This window comes from Drosophila willistoni, chromosome 3R, assembly GCF_018902025.1.
Source record: "Drosophila willistoni isolate 14030-0811.24 chromosome 3R, UCI_dwil_1.1, whole genome shotgun sequence".
Taxonomy (NCBI): domain Eukaryota; kingdom Metazoa; phylum Arthropoda; class Insecta; order Diptera; family Drosophilidae; genus Drosophila; species Drosophila willistoni.
The window spans coordinates 31,207,740-31,235,612 of NC_061086.1; the positions used below are offsets into that span (position 1 = coordinate 31,207,740).

At 35.8% G+C, this 27,873-nt stretch overlaps 2 protein-coding genes across 3 annotated transcripts; one reads left to right on the forward strand and one right to left on the reverse strand.

Moving 5' to 3' along the window:
* Positions 1-1,343: 1,343 nt before the first annotated feature.
* On the forward strand, positions 1,344-27,032 carry LOC6649779 (the record flags this gene model as incomplete). Its single annotated transcript, XM_023179771.2, has 5 exons — positions 1,344-1,989; positions 25,213-25,472; positions 25,539-25,737; positions 25,808-25,914; positions 26,006-27,032. Coding segments are annotated over 5 exons (1,344 nt in total), but the record flags the coding sequence as incomplete, so codon positions are not given.
* On the reverse strand, positions 4,327-23,428 carry LOC6649780. 2 transcript variants are annotated; one of them, XM_015177042.3, is made up of 7 exons: positions 22,988-23,428; positions 5,917-6,097; positions 5,766-5,853; positions 5,390-5,708; positions 5,049-5,335; positions 4,936-4,989; positions 4,327-4,767 (listed from the first exon to the last, which is right to left on the reverse strand). In XM_015177042.3, the coding sequence occupies exons 2-7, from the start codon at positions 6,043-6,045 to the stop codon at positions 4,499-4,501; spliced, it is 1,146 nt and encodes a 381-aa protein (XP_015032528.1). In that variant the 5' UTR covers positions 6,046-6,097; positions 22,988-23,428; the 3' UTR covers positions 4,327-4,498. The 2 variants fall into 2 exon arrangements, with proteins under 2 accessions (XP_015032528.1, XP_002072145.2); XM_002072109.4 differs by having other exon boundaries at positions 5,049-5,329; positions 22,988-23,427.
* Positions 27,033-27,873: the final 841 nt, after the last annotated feature.

Sequence of the window (27,873 nt, forward strand, 5' to 3'; positions counted from 1 at the left end):
ATCAGTTGTTACTTGGTAACCTGTTGAGTTGAAGTACATAAGCTTGGAGGTTGAAATTGATTTAACGGGGACATTCTGCAGGCTGACTTTCTGTTCAGCTGTCTAACCTTATTTGCTATTGCAGGTTGGCCGTAATGCAATAAAGCTTGGCAATGGGAGAAACGGGAGAAGTTTATTGCATCTTGGTATTGCGTTTGAATGGCTACCACTTCTGCTTGGTGGTGGTGCATCAGGAAGCTTCTTTGATTTCATTGAGTTAATCAATTGATTTCATCTTTTACCTACCGGAGCGTTGGCAACCTGTTGCAAGCTTGACAGTGCCTTGCCGCAATGTAATTTACTATTATTGATTTCCATTTGAATGCTTGATTTGACTTTTATTGCATTGTAGATATATATGTATGTATATATATTTGATTTTATAATAAAAGGATATTAGGGAATAGCAAAACTGATTTGCCAGGAGATTAATATTTCTTTTGCTGTACCTCTAGCGAAGTTTTTCCTCTGTTCAATTAATTAAAGAAATGTTAATCGAGTCTTATTTAATATGTTGCTTTATCGATTTGCCGATTTGCAATTGAAAATCCACTCGGACATGGAATTTAATGTATAGTTGTGTATGTATGCCAAACGCCGTAGCCCATTAAAAGCAATTTGTGTGTTGGTCAGTTTTTGCGGTCGGACACTTTACAGCAAATCAATGAACCACAAGCACACCCTGTCCTCCTCCTCTCCTCCTCTCGACTGTCGGGTGGGAGTGAAATTTTATTAGCGCAAAATGATTTCATGTGCCAAATATTTGGCAAAATTGACGCTGACCGCCATTTCTCGTTGCCCGTCGCCGGCTGTCCCAAATGGCATTGCTAATGGCCAACGTTCGGTGTGTTTTACGATATTCCCGATACAACATTAACGGGGCGTATGCGCAATCTGCGTTGTCATGCTGGACACGGATACGCTGCGGAGTTATGGAATCGCTCTGGCGGACTTTCTGAGTCTGAGTTGGGTTTAAGTGCACTTTGGCCTTAATCTGGGATAGTATCTGTGTGTGTGTGTGTGTGTGTGTGTGCATTTAATGACCACTTATCGATGAGTGACGATAAAAAGAGCTAAATAAATCATTAAGTCCCACAAAACGTTGACCAAAAGTATTAAATTTAAGTTTTGCCAATGAAAATTCCACAAAATTGGTTAACATAACTTTCGATTTTTTTTAATGTTTTCATATAATATCCTTTGAAATGATTGGGTAATTAATGTGGAAAGTTCTTGCTTCTTTCTTTGCAGGCATTTGGTACAACAGTGACCACCGCGATTGGGTACGCGTTGCCGGACGATAGTACCCATTGTACCCTGTTAAAGGGTTGAGACCATCATCACTGCGAAAATCATCCTCCGCCAGCAGTAGCAGTATTAACAACGCTTGCCCCCCGCCGCCGCCCACACCTCACCAATTGATAAGCAGTGCTGCCAAATCCGCTCCACATCAGCACCAGCAAACCCAGCACAGACGCAGTAGCTGCTCCAGTCACACCAGCACCACCGGCACCACCGGCATCAGTCACGTGGATAACTTGGCCACAAAACCGGCCATCAATTTGCTAGCCAATCACTTGCAGCTGCAGGTTAACTACTTTGAATTCCCGCCCGCCACTCGAACAGCTGCGCCGGCTCAGCGTCAGCATCAGTTGCTTTTGGCCAATAACTGTGCCACCACCACAGCCTCATCACCGTGTCTGAACTGCAATTTTTGTCAAACAGGATCTGCGGGCAATCCGAATTCCCATAGCAACTCTAGTTATAATTCGGCAGTTGCGCAAGCGGCTGCATCCACAGCTTGTGCATTACTTGCTACGTGCCACGTATCCAGCAATTCGCCTCGACGACAACAAGAACAAGAACCGCAAACCACAAGCATGGGCCGACGAGAAATAAAACGCTCCAATACCAGTGGCTCCACCACCAGATCCTATGACAGTGGAAGCGGTAAGTGAAAGCAAAAGTGAAAGTAGATTAAAGCCGTACTCACACACACACACGTGCCCAGTAAGTAAGTGCAAAACTCTTGAGGCATACAAAAAATTCAAAGTAGTAGGTAAGTGGGCGTGGACTGTGGGCATGGCATTACAAATGACCACAACATAATCGCCTTATGTACTGTAAATACCATGGGAAATGACATTAGGCTGGCAAATTAACTCAACCGAGATTTGTTGTCAAGTTGCCTGTCCCTGTCCTTGTCTGTGAAGGGAATTACCAAAAATACCTTCTTCACCCAAGCTAAGAACTAGGTCATGGAGTGAGAGCACCTAAAAAGGGCAGATTAAAAGGAAATGCTAAACAGAAGTTGGCCCAAATTAAGCATTTTCTTGCATTTTGTTTTTTAGTTTATCCATTTATTCCACTTATTAGAAAAACATTATCAATTATTTTGTGTTTATTTTATTATTTAATTAAAAAAACGCAATCAATCCACATTCACATTCTTTAGGTAAAGGAAAATTATAACGACTAGATTCATATTTTTTGTTTTTGTTGTTTGTTTGTCATTCAATTTTAGATTAATAGAAAAAACCACACAGAAAGCAAGTAGAGCGAGACACAAGCCACAACAATGTGTATGAGTATGTAGATTAGACTGGTTCTTTTCCTGTTTTCTGTTTGCACATTTTTAATCATTTTGTTTTGAAATTCTAACTAAACCTGCCCTGGAGGCAAGATGTATTAAACTGATATCACTCATACGACATGTGTTCAGAGAAAAAACAATCAATTCATTGAAATTATGGCGACAAGTAAGTAGGAGATAGCAAATAGAGAATACTGTGAATTCAGACTTTAGCTTTATTTTGTAGAGATTTTGACTACAAGTGGAAAATTTCATCATTAGATTTTGCTTTGTTGCTTTTTACAAAAAATCTAGACAAGAACTGTGAAAGTTCCTTTTGCACTTTTTATTTAAAATCTTTCAGAAAGATAGGAATGTTTTTTTTATACTTTAATATAGAAATAATACATTTTATGCCTCGGTTGGTCCTTGCATTAAAAGGCCAGTCTAATACACACATACATATACATACATAGTTATGGCTGTGCGTTGCATAAGTAGGAAAGGGCTTGTCTGCATTACTTAACTCATTAAGCTTAATTGTAAATGCATATACACGGACTTAAAAGCTTTACTGGTCTCATCTTCTGTCAGCCACTTGAAAGGCGGTAGTAAGGAACATGAACATGCAAACATTTTAAAACACACACACACACACACACACGCACATATATATTCAGATAAAGTTAAATGCATTTAGACTAGGAGCAGGCAGCTATGATATTGGCAAAACTCTGCTCACACTTTTGCGTTGCAAAGCAATCGTAGAGTGAGTCAAGCCGAGTCTTGAAACGGCAACAAAAGGTTGCAGCACGATGACAGGAGCTGCCAGCCTGAGGTCCAGACTCTTCGGGATATTGTAGAGAATCTGAAAAGAACGGCAAGTAAAGGCATCAAGTTGCTTAGTGAGTGAGAGCAGTTGCGGTTTTGCAAGGACTTACCGTCTCGAAATGTTGGTCGTGCCACCGGGGCAGAGGCAGCTCCAGCAAAAACTGGCTGTGGCGGTTCCTGTAGCTCTCCATCGAAACCATAGAGGCCCGCACCCACTGCAATTAAGAGGTGTCAGCAGGTGAACTTGTGTGCAAGAGTGAGATGTGGCGGAGGCAATGAATTGTGTTGTGCAAGAGTAAATAAAAGACCATCACGAACACCAACACCAAAAAGTAAAAGTGTAATAAATAACTGACTTAAACTAGACCAGAGACAGCTAACACAGCTGATGGCTGAAATTACAGAATATAACACCAATTAAACATTTGCCTTAATTAATCCTCACATGGCCAAGCAATTATGTGTAGGTGCAACATGGCCTCAGGTTGCACCATTACATCTCATCGTTGCCCCAAGGACAAACTGTTAGTTCAACTGATAATTTGTTATGGCAAACAATATATGCGCACATATAGATTGCAATTGGAATCAGTTTCGTGTAATTAAAGGATATGTTAAACTTATTGGCCAGTTGCCAACTAGTTAATGGAATGCTGTTGCCCAATACTGACTCCTACACTAATTGCAATTGAATTGAACATGGATTGTGAATGGGATAATTAGAATTGTGATTGCAAATTGTGATGCAGTATGCTTGAAATTTGAAGCCATTGATTGTGGGCTTACCAATTTAGACTAATGATGAATGGTTTGTAATAAAATGACAAAGATTATTGGCTTATTTTTAAACTTAACTAATGAATAAAGCAATTAGTAGTGGCAGATAAAGCAAACACCAACAAAACATTTATTCTAACCAGAAATTTATGTACACAAAATTATTTCTCTTTGTTTTTTGGGTTTTTTTATTAAAAAGTTGTGTTTTTTCGGAAATCTTATTGTCTAGAATAAATAAATAGAATGAAAAGCTGAAAATACTTTTCGGTAAACTTTTGCTTAGGAGAACGTATTTGTGACGAAAGCGATCGTACCATCGCGTATTGTCTCATCAGCACAAGGATTGACCCCCCAGAAGGCGCCATGACAATTGAAGTCCTCGAAGCAGGCGTATCGTATTTTCGTACTGCCCCGCGAGCAGCAATTGACAATTGCCCAGACACAATTGGAGACCCTGGGTGAAGTGTTCACCGCTGGTGATCGTGTGGTTGGTGCTGTTGTGGTTTGCCATGGTCGTTGTTGTTGAGGACGACTATTACTCGGACTACCTGTTAGGTAACAATAATGGGTATTAGGTTAGGATATGGCGATAGAGAGCAAGAGAGCGTAAGAGATATCGAATTTTGATTATAGGCAAAGCGTTTGTTAATCACAAAGAGAAGGAATGAATTTGAATTTGAAGGCGGGTTAAGAGAAAATTTATAATTATCATCTACCTTGTACACTGTTGGGTTGCCTTGATACACTTGGGCCCCAAATTGGACGTGCTTCTGGGAATTAAGGTAATTTCGATGAGTTTTGTTTGATTCAAATTTTTAATTTCTCTTACCCTCTGGCGTTTCGGTCGGTGACCAGGACGTAGATGGCCTTTGAGGCTGAGGCGGAGGCGGAGGATTTCTGCTAGAGTCAGGTCTCTGATTTGATTGAGGTCGAGGTTGGTCAAAGACCGAGAAATCTGCATCAGCTGGATTTGAATTGTGATGCAAGGGATTGGATACATCTACATCAAGACGGCTGCCTATATCAATTGGTCCTTCGGTTGTTTGCGGTTTTATATCCCATTGGGGCAGCTTGCCGGTTTTTTTTGGTGGCTTCCCAGCAACTGGTACTCTGTTTCTTTGATAAAAGTTAGTAATCTCGAGCAGCAATGTTTTAATGAGGTAAACAAACCTTTGGAATGGATAGTTAGTCAGTGGTGGCAGATAAGCATTAGAAGCTGGAGCCTGATAGTAAAACGACGAATAGGGTGTTGTATAGAAGTTACCTGTCCTCCAGGCAATCGCTTGACGACGCTGACGACTGCGATACTTCTTGGGGTGTTTCAGCAGCAATTCCTCTTTGCTTGGCGGCACAACATCATCGATAATAATGGGCGTATCGGGCAGCGTATCGAACTGAAGTCTCGGCTCATCCACAATTACTCGATGGTGACGCATATGTCTGTGTTTCTTATGCTGCACCGTGGTTGGAGTATCATTCTTTTTGGGATCTAGGCAAGAAGTTTAAATTAAAACACAACTTTAAGACATCTTAAATCTCTGCTTACCATAATCTTCACTGACAAAATCTTCTTTGTACATAACAATGGGATGATCCTCATGCATAACGCCATTAATCAACTTTACGTGATGAATCTGTGGTGAAAGTAAATACAAGTTATTTGGGTTAATGCAATTTAGCTGGCTCTTTGCTTTTACCTCTATATTATCAGCATTGGGTGGAAGAACTGCATCATCTTCGCTCGGTTGGCTACTGTTTGCTTGGGCCACCACCAACAGGACCACGGCCAGAGCTAATGTCAATAATGGAAGTTTAGTTCGATTCATCACCGTCACTTTTGTGTTGCTTTATGGTTTTCGTTTTCTTTTTTTTTGAAATCTGCAATGGACAGTGGGGAAGAGAATACACATTAGCTGTTAGTCAATTTTTATTTGGTAGTTCAATCTCAATTACTTGACCTCGCTAGATGACCTAAACGGACACACTTACACACCTACATTCCCACTTACTCTCACACACACACACACACGGACAAGCCACTCGAAGAAACTTGAAAAGTTGTAAATTTTGTTGCGGTTTTTCTTTTGGCTTTTGGCCAACATTGGGTTTTGGGTCTGAGATCGGGTTAAGTTTGGTTTGGTTTGGTTTGGTTTCGGTTTGTTTTAAATTAGACATCAAGTTCAATTTTTCTTTGGCTTTTGTTGCATGTTTTGTTCTGCGGCCAACTTTTGAATTACTTTCTTTTCCGTTTTGTTTTATTTTCATCATTGCAAAAGTTGCCAGCCATAACCCAAAGTGGCATAGCTCGTATAAAACTTTCAATTATACACACAGCAAATTGGAAAACAGCAAAAAAAAAAACTTCTTGGATATGGTTTGAGACACACTTGCAATGAAACACATTAAATTAGCACGAAATTTAAATCAAATGTTTAAAAACATTTAAAAATTAATTAAAATCGAATTGAATTAATTCAAAACATTTACCTATTTTATTCAAATATAGATTAAAAGTTCAATTGGTACACTTAAAAAATTTCAATTTAAAACAATTTTAAAATCGAGTGCTTATAAATTTCTTTAGACTTTTCGTTTCGTTGGATCAGTTGAGACTAAAGCAATTGCTGTTCATGCTGTTCCTTTTAAATAAAAGCAAGCCCGTTTGTTCAGATGGTGAATGATAAATAGAATGTTCAAGAATTCTTTGTTGGCGTCACTTATACTCTACAAAATGACGCTTCAGTATCAGTAAATAAGGAAATGGCTAAGCACTGCACTCTCAACACTCTCATAAATATAAAAATGTCTAGATATTAGTCTGGGCCTTAGATATAACTCAAAACCTTAACATACCTTGAAGATATCTATAATATAAAAGAATAGGTATATATTTCTATTATCTACCTGGTCGGATATATTTTATACCCTTTCTCCATTGCTTATTATAGTATAAATGGTAAAACAAATTCTATCTGAAATGCTTTGACATGCTTTCTGTTAGTTTTAATTATATATATCTTTTAGCATTTTCTGATAATTCTTAAGAATTTTAAGCAGTAACATGTTGATTGCTATTTTGTCATATAGTTGGTAAAATTGTCATTTATTTCAGTTTGTGATAAGACGACTTCCAGAAGAACACTTTTACCTACTTCTTTGTCAACAGAAAACAAAAAAAAAATCAAACAAACAACTGCCACGATGAGTCACAATTTTTTCAATGAAAATATGATTGTAAATAATAACAAATGATAAAAATGACAGATAAAAATACGTCCAAAATATACATCATTGATGATTTTCTTATTCATCCTTTAGGTGATTCCACAGTTTAATATTAAATTTATGACGTAGATTGATGTATTTGTTCCACTTGAAACCAGTTTGATAGATAGCAGCAAATTTTCTGGGTAACTCATTTATTTGAAGTCAATTTCTCAGGCATTAAGAAAAAAGGTAAATCTTTTAAAAGTCAAACTAAAAGCACTTTTCCATTACATTTGTGACAATCAATCAGTGAGATCAGCTGATTTATTAATCTGCTACTCAAAAATGCTTTAACAAAACTCACTTATTCGTAGATGGAAATATTGTCAACTATTTTATGATGAAAGGCAAATTACTGAAATGGATCTCAATGAATATAGATGCAATTTTTTTTATGAATTCTGAGAAAAGTTGCAGACGCAATTGAAATATTACTTTACTTGTCTTCACTTAAATTGCTTTTAGTACACAAGATTTGCTTGATTTTCTTCGAACTCAGTCATTTAGTATTGAAATACACGTAGATATACTCGAAAGTCTATTTTTAAGAAATTTAAAAAAAAGAAAAAGTGTTCTCTGTGTTCTGGGGGCTTGCCAATAATTTAATTAGTGACTAAAACCGACGTCGACCACATGTCTGCCAATAGGACTAAATGTGAATCTGACAGTGTTGAACGCAAAAAGTTTGACATTTTGTGATTTCCAACAACTGTAAAAGTTTATCGAAAGGACAACCAATTAGTGTTAATAAGGCATTACACATGAATCTGACAAGATTCGTTTGAGAACAGAAACAAATCAGACAGAGAAAATACATTTGTACAAATACAAATAAAACTGTATTAAGGCCAATGAAACATTTGACCATGTGTACATACATAACCCACATACATGTGGTTTTACTAAAAAAATATTTAATAATTGAAAAGTTCTGAGAATTTTAATTTCATTTACACATAATAATTTGGAGAAAAAAACACATAAACTATTTACAATTTTCACATACGAATTTTTGCATTGATTGCGAAATGTTGGTATAAATATGTCAGAAACGAGCTAAAGCAAATGAAATAAAATAAATTGCCAAAATACATTTCCCTTTCCTGTTGCACTTGATGCCCATAAAAATATGCTAACATTTTGCTGATGCGCTTAGATATATATGTGTGTGTGTGTGTGTTTCCGTTTGTGTTGGTGGTCTGTCCCCGCTATTTATAGTCGCATCATATATACACAGACACAGACTGGCAATCAGTCAGCTGAACCACAAGTAACCCTGCTCATTGAAGTTGAAAATATATATTTTGAGGCAAAACAACAACAACAACAACAACAAAAAAACTCTCTTGATTTTCTTCCCTTGCCACCATTTTTGGTTGTGAATAGCCAGCGGAAATTGTAAGTTTGTTTGGGGGAATAACCTCAATTTGTTGCAACAAAACGAAAAGAAAAAAATATGTTGTAAGTAAATTGGCGATCCGACTGTGAGATACCGTGTGATATATCAACATATACAATTATCGTGGTGTTTAATTAAGAAATTATTACTTGAAATTTAGTAATAGTAATGTATATGTTAGATTTTAGTCTACATAATGAATTTTCTGGCCATGTTGTTAAGCAAGTGAAAGGAATTGCATTTTATGCAGGACTCCAATATATCCATTTTTGTTTTTTCTTTCTCTTTGCCCCCATCGGAAACAGGGCAGTGTGCCACAAGTGGCAGCTGACTGAATTTTCATCGAAAGAAGCATAATAAAAGGTAGGGAATAAAAAAGGAAATAAAGCAAAAACAAAAAAACAACAGATAATGATTTGGCTCATATGAAAGAACTTTATGAATAAAATGTTCAGCCTTCTCATCTCTCTCTCTCTCTTTCATTCTTTCTTGTTGTATTATCTGTATATCTGCTTTTATTTTTTGCTTCCTTTGGCCAACTGCTGATAGAATTGGCATTAAATATTAAATTTTAATATTCAGATGCAGATGCCCAAATAACCAAAAAATTCATTCGGCAAATTAAATTGCAAAAGCATTTTCAAATAGCTTTGGCTTTTGATCGATAGAAAATATTTTCATACGAAATTAATTAAATTTTTGGGTCAGGGTCAGTCGACAAATAGAGAGCAACAAAATCATATTTCGACAAAAATTCGAACAAAGTAATCGAGTTCTTTTTTTTTCAAATTTACAGAAGGATTGTTGGTAGATTCTTTTAATTGAATTTGTCAGGTGGCACAAGGAGGTAAACTAGTTCATAAAAGGTCAGTAAAATATAATTGTGGCTCTTTTGGTTTTTGTGGGGTTAACCCATTTGGTTCGCCATACAAACGCATTCAATGTATCCATTAGTTCGAATGCAATTTTCTATTATTCATCACACAAACTGTGGGTTAATTTCAATTTAGATAATTATTTGTCAATTCCAACCACATTGCAAAAAATATTTATTCTAGTGATGAGCGCGTGAGGGCTTAAAATTTGAGGTGTCATTTATTTTAAATTATTATATTCACACACACACTCACACTTACTTTTGATGAACACCGATTACAACTCATTAGAAAGTTATCGACAACGGGCAGAAAGAACACATGACAAGAAAATGCAATTTAGCCTTTGGCCATCACAGTGAACTTCATGGATTTGTTCATCGTTAGCTTTGGGCTATTGGCCGCCCTGTCGGCATGTTTCGCCTGTTCACATTCATGTGGCCATTTAGCTGGCAATTTGTGGAGTGGAGCCCAAAAAGACGACGTGGCCAGCCAAGCGTGGCATAGCGCCCACCTGCCCCATAATGTAACTAGTTCACAAGGGTCGTCAAGTCCTGCAGCATTGTTGATGATGGCCAGTTAGTACACAACGGCCAAACACTCATAAAGTGACTAGGCAATCACGTTTAATACGCGAGTTTCAATCTTTTGTTCGTCACCTGAACAAACAGCCACAAAAAAAAAAAAAAAAAATCATTCATTTTGGCAATATTTCCAAAGCTCAAGCTAATTGATATGGAAATTTTGTGTCGGACAGCGGTGAAAACTCATCAAAGTTAAAAAGGAAAACCGTTTATTGCAAATGTGATTAAAGACAAACAGGTAGCTTAGGAGACGGGCCAAAAGCAAAAGAAAAGTAAACAATGCAGCGAGGTAAGCATCTGCCTGGTCCATATTGATTGGTTTGTGTGTGTTTGTGTCTGATCTACATCAGATTTTTTATGGCTCTTGGCCAAATACACAAAGTGTATTGGCGTTAGTCAAATTGATAAGAGTGTGTTAAGGTTGCAAAGCCTTAGACTAGAATAAGTGAGTTTTAAATATTAAAAACAGCATTCAAAACTTCTTCAATTTCTTTCTTGTGATTGTTTTGCATTTTTCTTAGCAAATGACCATGTGTTAATTGTCTGTTGGCACACTTTAAAGTTTTATTTATACACAACATTATGTATTGAATGTTTTGCTTAAAACTTAAAGATACAATGAAAATGAAATATTTGTTTATTATTTCTTATCACAAAATAATAAATAATGACTGAAAAACAAAGCTAATTTGTGTATTGCAATTAATAGGTCATTGAAATAAATCGAAATTGGTTGATTTATGGCATACGAAAGAGAAACTCATAATTTCCAATAGAATTGTCCAAATGATGGAGATGAAAAAGATATCAGCAGTCAAAAAGTTGTTATATAAATTTATTTTATAAGTCCATATGATTGATGATTAGTAGAAAAGAAACTCTAGTCACATCGTTTCCGTAAACTAAACGACATTTCATTTTTATTTTATTAGATGAGTTATTTCATTATGTGCTTAAATTGTCTGGGGAATAGAACTAACTACTCGTTCATCTTTTTTTTTTCGAAATTTTCTTCTTAAATACATATAAAATGCGTTTTTGTTGCAAAATCTGTATGGAGAAATTATTATTATGCAAGCTCTGCATGACAAGACCAAGAATGATGCGTGATGTGAATACCATTTGAGTTTCTCCCAGTTTTTAATTGGCTTATAATGTCAACAGGGAATGGCTGGGGGACACAAAAGGCATAGTTATCCGTGTTATCCCTGCTGTTTGCTCTGTTCTATTCATGTGTCAAAAGTGTCAACATCAGCTCACGTAGTTTCGAGCAGCTAGCACCCGGAATGCAAATGCAAATCACAAGTTCCTCCAACTGCAGCCACATTCAATACATTGGCCTGAGCCTTGTCCTGGGCCTGGGTGTGGGTGTGGGTCTAGGGAATCTGGGGCCAAGGCCTGGACACGGTTTTGCATAATTGAGACGTTTTTTTCCGGAATACGAATACAGAATCAATGCCAGATGTAATTAAGCTCTTGATGTTTTTCTTTTGCTTTGGACTATTGGCAAAAAAAACGAAGAAAAAAAGTGAAAATGGCAATGATCTGATTAAAAGAAAGGGCAACAGTTACAACTGTAGTGAGTGGAGAGGCTGTATTCGGTACACGTAATGCATAATACGATTTTCCTGCCATCCGATGGGGCGTATGCGTAACGGTTAGAGAAAATGGCCATGGCCAGAATGCAGTCAGTTTCATATGCAGTTTACAGTAACATATTTTCCTTTTTCATAGTTTTGGGCTTTTGTTCTCGCTATTGTTTTGTTTTTCACACTGCCTTTTCTCGATTTTCATTGTTTTGCCTGTTGTTTTTGTGTGTGTGTGTGTACCCAAGATTCTGATCTGACTCCCAGGCATTTGCCCTGCAGGCCAAATACTACCAACTTTTCTTATTATTTTGTAAAAATGAAAACACACATACAAACACACAAACACCACACACACACACACACACACACACACACCCACTTGGAAAAGTGGGGCAGCAACAAAACCAAAAGAGAGAAACAATGCGAACAAATGGAATATGGTTTGTTTTTGAAAGCAGCTTGAGGAAACACTGCGAATGTATTCCACTTGAAAAGTAACATTCGTCTAATAGATTATTTACAGAGACCGAGACCGAAATGTGTAAATACATCTATACAAACTTCAAATGAACAAATAAAAATTTCAAGCTCAAAGTAACAAATTAATCAACTTCAAGTATAGCAAATGGAATGCTAATAAACTAAAGTGTTAAGAAATTAAATACATAAAAACAATGAAAATACATAAGTGAACTAGTCAATCAAATTCTTAATATTGTTAAAAGGATTGTAAAGTAATGAAATGAGTCCTAATCAATCATAATTTTAAAAAATATCATAAGCTTTAGGAAACTTTCATATAATTTTGTTGTTTTTTCATTTTTATAGAAAAAGAATTTAATAGGAACAGCAGTAAATAATAAAATACAAACTTTAATAAGTTATAAATTATTCTTTATGTCTGTAAATTGTCGACTATTTCTTTCATGTTGTTTTCATATTACCAGATGTCATATATATACATATATACCTCGAGGTAAATGCAACACGGAAAAGCGATCATAAACAACGATTTCAGAAAGTTGCGGCAGGTTATTTCATCTCTTTTTCTGTAGGTAGTTGGTTTATTTTCTCATACCCTGTATTCACCTCAAATAAAATGAAATGGTTATATGTAAAGAAGATAAAGAATTTCAATTCTTTTGGTTATCAGTTTCCTAATTAAATTAAATTTTTGTTACTTTATAGAAGTAAATTTTAAGTAGGGTAACGCCAAGTCGAAACTTAGACCGAATGTAAAAATGTATTTCCTTATTGTCCGCTCTTGTACTCGTATATACAGAGTTCCCCAGTGTTGCATCTATCCCAGCTGTCATTGTGCTTTGTGTCTCCTGCACTGATGAAAATAACCAACACCAAAACAGAACGAGAAACAGAAACAGAAACAGAAACAAAAACATAAAACGGAAACAACAAAGACCAAGGATGACACATAGAACTTCATTCCAAATGCTGTACGAGACTGTGTAACGAGGGACATCAAAAGGGGGCAACTTTTGCTATGTGACAGGCAACAGACCCACCAACCTCAAAAACAAAACGAAACGAAACGAAACGAAAAGAGACAGCAATAACAAAAGCAACATGTTAAAAGCACAACAAGTGCTGCCAGAGTAGTTGGCAATCTATGGGGAACTGGTGGTGGTGGTGGTGATGGTGGAGTACGAACTGCGGCTGGATATGGTGGGCATCAAAAAGGTGGCTTACCATTTTCAAGTGGTGCCAAAGTTGAAGCAGCCACTTGGCTATTCGGCCACTTTTCCTGTAGTTCTAATTGCAAAAGTTGCCCAAAATGCTGAAAAACCAACGAAATTATATGCAGCAGTACTTAGTACTTTCGTCAGACCATCACCAACATCAGCATAAGCATCCATAAGGAGGAAAGGAAACTAATTTCTTACCAAAAGAGAAGCATAAATATTGTTGTTGAGCAGTTTAAAGCTGGATGACTGGTGGCTGGTGGCTGGTGGCTGGCGGGGAATGTAATGAGAGTAGATGCCACTCCAAGGCGTCTCTTTTGAAATATTAGTGAAAATAGATTACCAGCAGCAGCAGCGGCAGCCATCAGTAGTAAGTAGCCTTGGGGGGTAAGAAAGGTAATTGTGCCTGAAATGGCAGCAGCAGGTATGGCTTTAATGCCATTGCCAATTTGGCTTAATTGTCATGTCAACGCGTTGGACAACGCGGCGTATGATAAATGCCCGTTGGCATTGTAAATAGGCGAGCAGCTGTTGTGCTTTATGGAGAGTCTCTTTTGAATTCACATTCAGTTGTTGTATGACTTAACAGTCATCTAACCATAAGTAAATCGCCATTCTCCGCCATTTTCTCTGTTGTGTTTAAGAGGATAAAAACCAAATCGCTGGCACATGAGCACATGAACGAATGAATAGCTAATGCAAACTAGCTAAATTTCCCTCTCACACTCTCTTCCTGTGTTTTGCTGCCATCTCGTTTTCGCTTCTATTATTGTGCTTTGTCGAATTTGATTACAAAATGCATAATATCCTTACTGGTTGGCTGGCTGGGCAGCTTGTGGATGCCGTCGACCGCACAACGAGAAACGCACAATTGACAGCTAAATTGTCTGTCAATTTGTCTCGCTAGCTGAATGCGTTATCCTGTGCTCCTCGACGGGTGTTGGAGCATTGTTTGGTTTGCCTGACAGATGTTGTTGGTGCTTGCTAAAGTGCGCCAATATTAGCGTTGGATGTTGCAAGCCATCCAGCAAAATTCTATCCATACATATACACATACTGTATGTGTGTGTGTGCTACTAACTGTCAAACTGTGGCTTCAATTGGATGGTTGTCTCCTGCTTTTTTCCTTTTTATTTGCCATCTCTTCTTTTCCTTTTTTTTTTGAGGGTGAGGAATGAGGGGAATGGAGGGGAAATGTCAAAAGTTCAAATGTAGGCTCAACTAACCAACTAAAATAGATTCAGATTCTCTGACTACAATCTTCATGTTTGTCTCCGTCTCCGTTTCCGACTGCGTATCCCATTCCGCTTGCCTTTCTATCATCGTCTTCTGTCTCCGTCTCCATCTTCGTCTCCATCTCAGTTTCTGTCTCATGTGTGTGCCTTTCGTGTCTATCGCTTCGTTTGCTCTATGTTTGTGCACGTCTATTTGAGTTGCCTGTTGGGCCTACCATCAAGGACAAGAAGGACCCAAGGATTTTCAGTTTACACATATGCGTATCTCAATCTGCCTATGTGTATGTGTGTGTGTGTGTGTTTGTATTTGCTCAACTGTGGCGTTGGCAGCATTTTCTTGAATAATGCAAAAATAGTAGCATCAAATAACGGCACCAAAAGTGACTTAAAGTTTTAATGAAAATGCCAAGCTCAAGCAAACATCAACAGAAACACCCAACCACCCACTTACACACACACACACGCACACAAACACTCATAGCCCTCCAGAGTGCCACACAAATACAGTTACATTAAATATTAAGTGACTTTATAACACGGCCCAGAGTGCACATTGAATTTCCAAAATAACGACAGCCCACTAACATTAAATTTAACTTGCTTCAGAATTTCAAATATTAATTCAATTTGGCACAGCAAGCCAAATAACTACAACAACAACAACTAAAGACAAGATTGCAAACACATAGAACTACTTAATTGAGCCATTTAAACATTTGTCAAATACAGCATCAGAGTTTCCTACTTTAGCCACAAACTCTGGCCCATCCAGTTGGTTATGCTCAAGAGAGATCTCTCTGACCGATAAGCCAGACAATTGTAGCTACATATATCAAACTGTCAAGATGCCAATTGCACCACACAAGACTGCATTGCAAATGTCTCTGTGGCTTCCACCTGTTAGACATTTTGCTTCATGCGTCTCTCAGCAGGTGGTAAAAATGTCTACCGCAAATCTGATTAACTTGTCTCTAAATAAAGCAAATATTTGTCACTTGGTGGCAACAAAACTTCAATTATAATAATTATTAATAAATGAAGGACAACCATTTATTTTTAGATTTAAATTTAATGGCTTAGATTGTGATGGGCAAAGCAATTATTTGTCTGAATTGAGGCTAATTACTTAAAGTGTAGATAACATCTTAATGTTAGTATGGATGAAAATCAAGCATAAGACTGAGTTTTCCATACAAAAGTGTCATTAACAATATCTTAGATTTTTTCGTTGATTTCAAAAACTATTTATAGATATTGTTATTAATTATTGCTTTGGCTCTATTTGGCTTAAATATTTAGAGATAAATGCATGGTGAATACTTTTTTTTTATTATAATTGAAGCTTTTCTTTCAAAACAAAGAAACTATGACTAACTGGCCACTTGTTATGGATTTTTTAATTATTTCACTAGAGATTAGATTAGAGTATGACTGGAATAAATATTAATTCTCATTATGATTTTGACATTCATATTTCTTTATCCTCGTTAAAATGATCAATTATTGCGCAATTTAAAATAAAATACACTTTGAATTTATCTACTTAAACAGAGTGCCAAACAGACAGGTTTAACTAGATGAACTAGTTTCTTAAATACTTGTTTTGTATTTTAGCAAATTATAACCTTTTCGCAAATGGTGCTATATAAAAATATATTTCTTGTTAAACTACAAATTTAAAATATCAGTAGATAAATATATGTTTGTAACTACTTATTAGTCATGTTGTAATTATGTAAATGACTTTTAGACAAACAATTGTTCATTAACGAAATGTACACAACTCTCTATTTGTATTCATATTTCTATAGAATAAAAAGGCTAACAGATCCCACGCTCTATTTAAATAACCCATTTGTCATCGTTTTCATTTAGGCCGGGTTTACAATGGTGTGACTAATCGACGATAAAGTTTCACACATTTCCAATGCTGGGCAAAAAAACAACAAACAAACAAACAAAACGTCCAAAATGAGAGCTCAGGATTTATCTCCATAAATCAATGATGGAGTGACATAACCACCTCCATCTCCTTCTATGTTGTTTCGCCTTCTTCTCTATCTCAACCCACGCTTCACTCGATGTGATTCATCTCAATCGAGTGCACCGTTTAGGAAGTGCAGTTTTTCACGACTCACAATGCATGGGCACGTAGGGCACCTCCAATAAATCAGACGTGTGCCAAAACTGATGACTGGTAGACAGACCGGTTACGATGATTGACATCCCATGTTTGTTGGGAGTGGCAAGAAGGCGTTGCCCCTTTCAGCTAACATAGCACAAATGCGGTCAATTAGTCAAACAAGAGGCATTTTTCGGGGCCATAGCGAACTAATTAAAACACGCTGAGCAAACACAACCGTAAAGCCGCGGGTTGTTTAGCCAATTGGTTAGACGAATAGACGATGGCGAGGGCGGGGGGCGGGGGGCTAACTGGGGATGGCAATGAGCACGTGCCTCTAGGATTTAGTAAGGTTAAGGCGTTGCCGACATCGGCACATTTATATGCTCATTTAACCAGGCTTATTGATGCGATGCGAACGAGCAAAGGAGCAGTGTGAGGCATACATAATTGCGTATACGCCCAATTGGCTCAATAATAAAATGTCACACAAATAGAAACCAGGTAGGCATGTACATAAAGGTTATATCATTTTACTTTTTTTTTGGCAAAAAATAAAAGGAAGATTAACAATGATTCATGTGAAATTCAATTTAATTCACAATGAATAACAATGAATACATTTAAATTTCCTGATGATGACAGACGATGATGATGTCTAAGAAGCTCACATTTCGCAAATACAATTTCTAAAATTTATATCTTAGTCTTCTAACATTCTAATTACCATTCCAAGTAGTCATGGCCATTGACTGTGACCAAAAGAATGTGAAAACAAATCAAAATTTAAGAAAAACCCCCCGAACCCCATTAGAATTGTTTTCGCACAATCTCATTAGACAACGGAAGTATAATTATATCGGCTTAATGTTCATATAAATGGCACATGCAATAAGTAAGTGTATATGCCACAATACATAGTTTAAATTATCCATAAAACAATTGTGGCTGCTCGTCTTAATTGCATCAGACATACTCGAATAGATTCATCTCCAGTTAAATGTATGTATGTAGGTATGTTATTAGCACCCATTAATTAATTCTGTTTGGCATGACGTCATTTACAGTGTTGAGTATAAATTAGCAAAAAGAGGTTATTTAACTTTGGTAGGAAATAAAGAAATCATAGCGTTAAAGGTTGTTGCTTTTGGCTTGCTTTTTCTGATACAACTGTTTGGAAGGCTATTGAGATGAAATTTATTCTATTCTCTGCTATTTGAATTGGTTTAAATAAATTGTGTCTTACACCTAGACACTTGCTTTACTCTTGGCCATGGTAAAAGATTCTTTAAGACTTGCAAGAGTATTTCAAATTCGTTATCCCATTATTGCTTTCAATTAAGCTTCGTTTAATCAATTTGATGAAAGCAATTAATTAACTTTTAGTTGAATTTTAATTAAACAAATTAATTGAAAACATTCGCCTAGTGACGGTATAAACAAAGTGTGATATGGAATGCTTAGTGAAATCGATTTATTAATAATTAAAAGTTAGTTCAGCTCGATTGTCGTTTATGCCATCAACCAACCAACTAATGGCGGAAATTGTGTTTAATTGGCATGGAAAATATATGTCCAGCACTTGGCTTTTTAAGTTGTTTTTGCAGTATTTATGGATCATTAACATGTCATGTATGTATGCATGCTGATTATATCAAAGTCATTTCATTTCTAATTCCTTCATATTTATGGTTGATTGATCCAAAAGATCCTAGTTAAGTTTGACGTCAATAAAAATTTCCCAATAGCCAATATAATTCCAATTATATGTCTGTAAACACAATTTTCTTTATAGCAAAATGTCATTTGACTTGTGCAAACAATCTTACATACTATATCGCATATTTGCGAGGGCAGATGGAAGAAGTGTAAGACGTTTCATGTGGCGTATACGTAATATGTAACCGCAACTTTATCCGGTGGTGGGGATGGAGTGCAAAATTGTCGCAACGATTTTTACTTTGCTTTCGTTTTCGAATTTGGGAAATGATATTTAACTGACTTAAGGTGAAAATAGTTAAACCTTAAGTACACAAGGTTATATATGCTTTTCAAGTACAATTTTATCTATTAGAATTGTCTAAAGCTCTGTATCCTAAATTGAGTACTTATGTTTTCCCCCTCGTTTACACTTTGAATGAACGTGTGTGTGTGTGTGTGTGTGCTTGTGGCAAAACTTCTAACCGCAAGCATCGTGGGAATTATTAGGCATTAGTCAAGTTGATTAGATACACGCGGAGACACATATATATGTACATTTAATCAAGACACGTGTTGACGCGTGCCTGTGGTTTTGGTTTATCGGCAGACTATAATAGTTAATATTACATATTACAAGTTTCAGTATGAACTGAACAAATTTTTCAATGAATTATCAATCTCATTCAATGCAATCGCTTAGCTCATCCTATTTTCAAAATAGATAAGCAACCAGTTAAACGATTAAACCTATGAAGCATGGGTAAATTCTTAAGCAAAATATACGCTTACTACTTAAAATGCAAGGCTTTATAAAGTAAGCAATGAGTAAGTGTAAAGGGAAACCCAAAAAACGAAAAAACACATAAAATTAAAATACAGAAAATAAAATACACAAACCGAACCAATGGCCAAGGTAGAAATGACGTCAGAAAGGGGAGATACAAATGAAATTTTTGTTTGCTTAAAGAGAAAAAGAAGATAAAAATTGGAATCCAAGGAAAGAAACGAAATCAAACAAATTGCGTGTAAACAAAAAAAAATTGGCAAATTAAAAGTGTAGCAAAAAAAAAAAAAAAAAAACAGAAACAACAATCAGCATAAAATTGAAATGTAAACAAAAACTTAGCGTATTCAAAGGAAAGGAAAAAACAGAAACAGCTAAAAAACAGAAACAGCTAAATAAGAAAAAAAAAACAATACACAAAAACGAAGAAACCGTAAAAACGAACAGAAACCAAACCAAATGTAACCGACCGATGGCAAAAGGTTGAACTTGAAATATTTGTGGGCCAAAAGGGCGCATACACACACACAGAGACACACACATGTATGCGAATACGCACACGTGTAGAGATTTATGTAATTATGTGGCAAAATATTCTCTTAAAGATACTTTCAACTCACTTTTGCTTGCTGTTGCTTCTACCAACTTTAAAGAGAGACTTCGACTCTAGAGACACGTTTCGTTTTTTTCTTTTTTTGGGTAAATTAGGTGGGTCTCTTGTTGTGTCATACCCTTTAGCCTTTGGATGTGAGAGCATATCGCTGAACTCTTTGATGACCTAACAGATTTATCTTGCCTGTCATTTGAGTCTAAAGTGATAGCTGGGTTATGTTATTTGGAAGTTAGATGGGATTGATTGTATAATAACAATTTTAATACCCTAAACGTACTAATTTTTATTGTTGTGGTAACTGCAAAATCATTTTATTGGATGCTAAAGGGTATCAGAAGTTCTGCTCATTAAATTTGGACACATAATTTAGGCTGCCAACAGAAAAACAAACACAACAAGTAAACTTTTTTTTACTTAACGTTTTTTTTTTTGTTTTTGTTTTTGTATACATGTCGTATTTTGTTGTTGGTTTTGTTGTGTTGTTTTGTGTTTTGCCAAATTAGCAACAACCGGTTTACGCAGGTAGATAAAACATCACCAGAAAGAGGAGTGGGTGAGGCTAAATGTTAGATAAGTTAAAGGCAAACAAAAGACGCTTTGCTCATTAGTCGTCTTCATTGGAAACGCCTCTCTCTGTCTCTCTGTCTCCCTGTTTGCGGTATAGTATTAGTACTATGAATTGGAGATTGCCGCAGTTAAACATTTGTCGTTCTAATAATGTTTCAGATGTGATTGGACTGTCTAAGGGCCACGGCCAGGGCCAGGGACACGGCCAAAGCCCGTGATGTCTCATAAAGTGCAACTTTTGTTTGAACAAGTTTTGACCACAATTTCGTATGGGGATCTACTATATAAATATATTTAAGTTACTTGAATTCACTCCAGTGCCATTCCGCTACTGGTATGAGGTAGAGCTTTTAACATATATGCGGGCCAAGACGACAAGGTCATGAGAGAAATATTGGTATGATGCCAAGAGCATCAGGTCGGCGACAGTTGTCACTGGCTATCGATGATGATGATGATGCCAGCATAAACACAAAGTTGTGTATTACACTCAATGCCAGCGACTTGTATGTGTAGGTATACATATATTCTCACATTTGTTTTGGCAATCACAGGCAACAAGTTAAGTTAAAGGAAAGAAAACAAGCAAGGAAAGAAAGCAAAGGAAGACAAAAAAAAATATTTGCACGTAGATGCGATTTATTCGAGCGAGAGTTTGCCCTGGGTGTTCTCAAGTAAGAGTTGTCTGGTCCAGTTTGAAGTACCTACTGGAAAACAAGTTTAACTGGCAGCATGGGTTTTTTGTTTTTCAATGCCATATTGACGCGCGCGTTTGCTTATATGTAGGTACATATATATATATTTTATTTATCTAAAAAGGCACAATAAAAAGCAATAATACTTAATGTGTACATACAAGATCTTAATGTGCTTATATAATTGTCATTGTTGATTCGCTTGCATTGGCCAATTTATTGTGTTATTGTACATTTGTATATGTATATTTATATATGTGAGTCTGGCCTTTAAAACACTTCAACACGGCGAGCCCTTCAATCAAATTATAATTAATTATTTATAAATCTCGTGGGGATCGCTTCTATGACAGGTTCCCATGAGAGAAGCAAAAAGAGTATCCATATAATATAATAACATAGGCAAAAATTGATATTTATCACACAACTTCTCAACACCCTGCACCTTATAGTGTACATGGGCATATTAAAGTCATTAAAATGCATACACATTTTTGATAGTTGAACAACATCAAGTTATACCATATTAAGAAAAACATATATTTTTAGCGTAGAAGAATTAATTCATTTATGTTGTGATCTCAGTGAGTGGGAGAGAGTAGAACATTATAAATAAAAATATCAAGAATATTTAATAAAAACCACTTAAGCCTTTTTAAGATATATAAAATATCTCTGACTCTGACTCATTTGCAGAATCATCTCTCATGTCAGATAAATTGCTTTTCCAACCCAACTGTTTTCATATTCAGAGAAATTGAAATAATATGTAAAATATTTTATTAAATTATCATGACAAGCAAATTAAGTTCTAAAAAAGAAAAACAAATCCATGAATTTACCATAAAATCTTTTTTAAGAAAAACCTTTTAATAAATACAAAATTCTGGCAGAAAAAAATAAATTTTTGATTTATGAAACATCTGGCTGTTAATGATCGGGATAAATGCAGGCAGCAGTTTCAAAATATTTATGATTTTTGATTGACTGACTAATTTTGCGAGAGGCATTTTAAAAAATCTGTGAAAAATGGTTTCGAAATTGTCATAAAGATAGTCAGATGTTGTCATTTGGTCTCTTAAAATCTCATGAGAAAGCGAGGGAGTTGAAATATTCCAAAAATTTGCTTCAATTAGTTTATGGACGCCTATGAACGTTATTTAAAAACTTATAAAATGATTTCTTAAGCCAAGCTTAAAACTTTTTAGTCAACCCTCGTATGGTTACCACATTTATAAACTTCTGAGCATATTGCTTGGTAAGCAAAAATCATTTTTTTTTTTCAAATATTTCAAGAAACTAGCTTCGTATGCAAATCAGCAGAGCAAAAACAGCAAATGCAAATGTAAAAGAAAACAAAAAATGAAAAGAAAAACTATACATGGATTAATTGCAAATTTTTATATGGAAATCTGTTGTTGTACTTGCAATGTCAGTGGACAGAGACCTTTTTGTTTGTACGGGCCCCTCCTAAACACAAAAATATGGGCGAGTCAATGGACACAATTGTCCAGGGCCTTGAACAATGGACTTGATTCAAATGGGCAAGCAGATTCGTATAAATCTCCAGCTATACAGAGCTTAGCCATAAATCAGTCCGAAAAGTATCTCTCAGATACGCGCAGAGGTTTACTTACCTAGATTACAGATAAAAATTGCGCGGCGCGTGCTATTTTCCTTATTTTTAGTTGCTTTGCATTGGTCTGACTGGATCTTCCACTATATGTTTGTATGTATATATATATTCTGTTGCTGTTTTCTTTTCATATAAATTTCAATTACAATCTGTATATCGCGTTTTTTTTTTATTTTATTTTTGTTTCGGTCTTCTGAATTTTTAAGCAATTAAATTCAATCAAGAATGTCAGAGCGATTGGCTTTTCGCATATATGTATGTATGTATATGTATATATAAAGAATATATAGATTTGCTTTTGTCTGTTTATCAAGTAGATTCGGTTTGGTATTGGTTTTGGTTTTACTTTTCGCGCAGCGTATAAACAATTTTTTTATGCTTTCGATTCGTTTACTCGTTTTTTTTTTCGCTCACTCGACTGAATTTTCGTATTCAGTGTTCTCTGTTGGGTTTATGTCTTAACACTGACAAGATATTTTATTTGTTGGTAGCTTAAAATCGTGAGTAAAACGAGAAACAGAGAATGAGAGAGAGACAGAGAGCAAGAGAGAGAATCTATCTGTATGCGGGTTTTTGTGAAGAATCTCTCGAATGCCAAACGCAACTGATCAGAGAGTTTAATTGAATCGGGTAAAGTTTAAAGTCTACACTTAAAATACGTCATAGTCTTCTTCTTTCCAGATATAGTCATCGTGGATTTATCTGAATTAAGTTCAAAGTTTATTCACTTAGAATGATTCTGCACTTTCGTTTTAGCTAAAAACGGACATAACTCTTGTATATGCAACAAATGCACAATTGAGCTGCTTTGTGGCATGCCCCAGTTTGACTCGGAAATGAGTCATTTTACTTGTCTGTTACATCTATTTCGGTCGAAATTATTCTGCGAACAGATGCATCTGGTTTTGATTATGGGCCATAATGCATTCACCCCACTTGGCATTCACATTATACTGCAACGCCTGACTAATTTGCACTGTTTCAAGATGGATGCATCCCTCTCCCACTGCATATCAAAATTTATTCATGGACACGACAAACACAGTTTATGGCCTTGAATTGTGTCACGTTTTACATGGATTTGAATGAACTGACACTTACTTACAGCAATGTCAGAGGGATGACAAATGATTGGTGCAGCATTCTGAAGTTTTTCCCAATCGTTAATGAGGCAACAATTAATGGCCAACAAATGTCCATTAAATATGCAAATTAACCAATTTTTATTGTTCTATTCTAATTGAAAGATTACTAACAAATTTCTTAAAGTTGTCATAGACCACAAAATCCAAAATCCAAAAGAATTTAAAACCCATAGAGCGTAAATTCGATGATAGTCAAAGTCAAGCAGAGTTTCCTATGTTCCTCATGACCTCAGTTAATACTTTGTTTAAATATAGGTATGACTTTTAATCTTATGATTGTTGATGTTAGAACTTTGTAAATACATTGAAAGGTGAAAGGATTTCCAAGTACATATACCAAAGTCACAACTCTATCTTAAAACTGTATACAAAAATGTGCTGTAATTTCAAGTATATTTTAATTAATTAACTCGTATTTTTTCTACGAAATTAAAATATTTCAATATAACAGTCTTATATTCTTAAGCATTTCATGATTTTCTTCAATTTTTCCAATATTATCTTCCATTCTATAAATACATAAATGTATGTAATGAAATTACTTGGTCTATTTTTATAGTACAATCAAACTATGAATAAGACAACTTTGCCCTGATGGCTGTGTTGGTAGTGCGGGCAAGCATGCGGGGGATTTTTCTCTTGTGGGTAGAGATAAAATACGCGCGTGTTCGAATCCGGGTGGTGGGCAAACAAGAGAAAGTATTTGTAAAAAATTAATATTTTTCCAACTAAAATTATATTCGTAAATGCGACTCATCATGGCATAATAGTTTGACTTTTCCCATAGTTGAACAATTTCCGCATGGATCGCAGATTAAAGAACAGAAGAGGTTAATGCCCGTATCTACTGACATTTTCCCATAATATGAATGACAGTGTTTCGTGCAATTTCCGTACATATATATTTTGTGTTTATTTTTATAGAAAGTACAAGAAAATTAAGTTATTGGTTTAGATTTTGTAAGAAACAGGAATTCACACTTGTTAACTTGTCCATTAAATTCCAAGTCCCTAAGTCGTTTAGAACAAATTCAGGCTCGGATTATTAAACATTTAAAACTTGTTCCATATAATTACACAGCAACCACAAATTTTGTTGGGAAATTTACGCAGAGCGTACGGCGTATTGTTCAGGATGTCAAGGATGAGGGTGCTCCAAGTGGAATGACTCGGGATGAGGTAATTGAAACCAATGAACGTTTGCGTTCACTTCGCCTCCGTCTAGAGGAGTCCTATGAAACGGCTAAGAAGGCGCTGATAAATCTTATGAATAAATATGGCGATTCCAAGAGTCATCGCAACATTTTCCAGAGATATCCCATGCTAAAGCTTATGATAAAGGTAGTTTAATGTGAACAAATATTTCAAAATGACCCATGCAAAATGATCGCTTATGATTTCCTTTAGGAAGTAATTCGCTTGGAGACCCAATACTGGACACTGGTGGACATACCACGACAAGAGAAGCAGGAAACAGTACCTTCATATGTAATGCGAGCTTGTTCGATTATGGAGAAGACACAGAAATCGGGCGAGGGTGTGAAGACATCTGCCCGACTGGCCGAGGAGGCTGCCGAGCGGCGAGAGCGTATGGAGCGATTGGAACGTGAGTAGAAAGATAAAATATAAGGGGAATGCCGAGAGGCTAAAATCATAAAATTTCATTTTTCCCTTAGACATGACAACCGCACAAATCGAGCACGAGAATACACAGCTGATTAATGATTTGTATCGCCTGTTGAAAAAGTATCTTGGCCTGCGGCATCTCATACGAGTTCTAAAGGTGAGTCATTGACCACAACAACAAGGACCGCACAAGGATAAATTTTTATCTAAAAAATCTGACCCCCTTCCGCTTATATGTACCTAAACAGGAAGAGTACGGCAGCTCAAAGATGTATCCGATATTTCCACGCTACACAATGCTCAAGGACATGATAAAGGGCATCATGCACGACCCGGACTACATGGAGGTGTGCCATGAGACACTGGCCAACGCCAACTGAGCCGAGGCCACCGGAAATGGCAGACGTCGCATGAGTGTCATATGAGAGGGCCCCAATACTAATACAAATAGCAGTATACACAGACGCAAGCAGTAGAAATGATGCAGGATGTCTGTCGCTGTGTGTGTGTGTGTTGTGTGTGTGTGTTTTTTGAGCGCTTATTTCGCATGCAAGTTTTCTGCCATTCCGGAAATTTTTGGAAATTTTTTGAAACACAATTCCATTTTAAGCTCTGAAAGAGCTATAACTAATTAACTGAAAACTAACCAACTAACTAACACCCAGACCCCACCATAGCAGTACACTAACTGAACTATTTACATAACTCTCTCTATATATATGTATACATACAACAAATAATACTTCAATACCAAAAACAAGCAAACACAAACTAAAAGGCATTTATTTTGAATGAAACTTTTGAGATGAAAAACACTAAGAAAAACCTATCGAAAATAATTACATACAAACACCAAAAAAAAACATTCAAGTCGCTCAACAAGTTGTACGATAAGCCGATCTACTAACATACATACTATACATCAAAATATCGATATAGATATATCTACAACATATACATATACATATATATATACATATATAACACTTTGTGTTGAATTTTTGCCTGATTGAATGCATAAGTATGTATGGGCAATAACCAAAAAAAAAAAAACAAAAAGAAAAACAACAACTAAACTTAACTAAAATACTATATTAAGCATTTTCGCAACAGCAGTTGAATGGGAGCATCGATTGAAGATGGCTAATCATACTTAAGGATTGCGAAATTAAATTCTTTTTTCCTATTTCAAGAAATTTTTTAAACTGGTCGATTAGCCACTCACAGAAAGCTATTAACAACTACAACTAAAAACCAAACCAAAATGAACTAAAAACAAACAAAATAATTAAAAAAACTATACAAAAGTCCTATGAAGATGTATGTATGTACTTATTTATTGATTACCTATGTAGCTAGACAATATACGGGAATAATTCCCAATTTATAGTGAAGTGAACAACAACAACAACTTTGAATGCTTCTTTCGGCACATTTTTGATTGAAGTTAACTCTGAACACCAATGATTGTTTCTTTGTATATCCTACGGATTCTAATTGTTTCTTATAATGTATGAAATTTGTTTATTACTATTATGTGTATATGTGACCTATAACAAAAAGCAACTACATAAATCCAAGTGAACGCTTTAAATGTTTTATAATAATTCATAATAGATAATTTCATAGAAAAATCCCCATAAAAGTGGATAAAAAAGGAAGAAAAAAAGTAAACAAGGAAAACTATTGAAACTACAAAAATATCCTGCAGCAATTTGTTGCCATATTTTTAAGAAAAATTTATCTGAATATCATATATTTCTCCAAAGCCACCAACACAAAAGGACACAAAAAAAAAAAAAACCATTTAAAAAAAAGACCAAACAAAAATCCTACACGAGCTTACAAACTTTCATGAAAGTTTTTGTTTTCTTATGTTTCTTGAAAAGAAAACGCTATGAAATTAATGCAATTCTCTTTCGTTTTTCGCTAACGACAAGAACAAAAGCTTCTGGTCCGGTATAACTTCGGTTACCGAAGTTCGAATACCCTTTTAACTCGTTTATTGCCTAAGAAATTGGGCGAATCCACTTTAAAAGATCAAAACAGATGCAGCAAATACCTGGTATCAGAGCTTTACCGTTAAAACTTTCTGTTAATACTCGGCAATTCCAAA

What these genes read in the sequence shown, in the direction of transcription:
- LOC6649780 (XM_015177042.3), bottom strand. Translation starts at nt 6,045, where the DNA reads ATGAATCGAACTAAACTTCCATTATTGACATTAGCTCTGGCCGTGGTC. An exon ending in ACTAACTATCCATTCCAAAG is followed by an intron (nt 5,336 to 5,389) that starts GTTTGTTTACCT and finishes CTTTTATCAAAG; the next exon opens with AAACAGAGTACCAGTTGCTG. An exon ending in GCAACCCAACAGTGTACAAG is followed by an intron (nt 4,768 to 4,935) that starts GTAGATGATAAT and finishes GTTACCTAACAG; the next exon opens with GTAGTCCGAGTAATAGTCGT.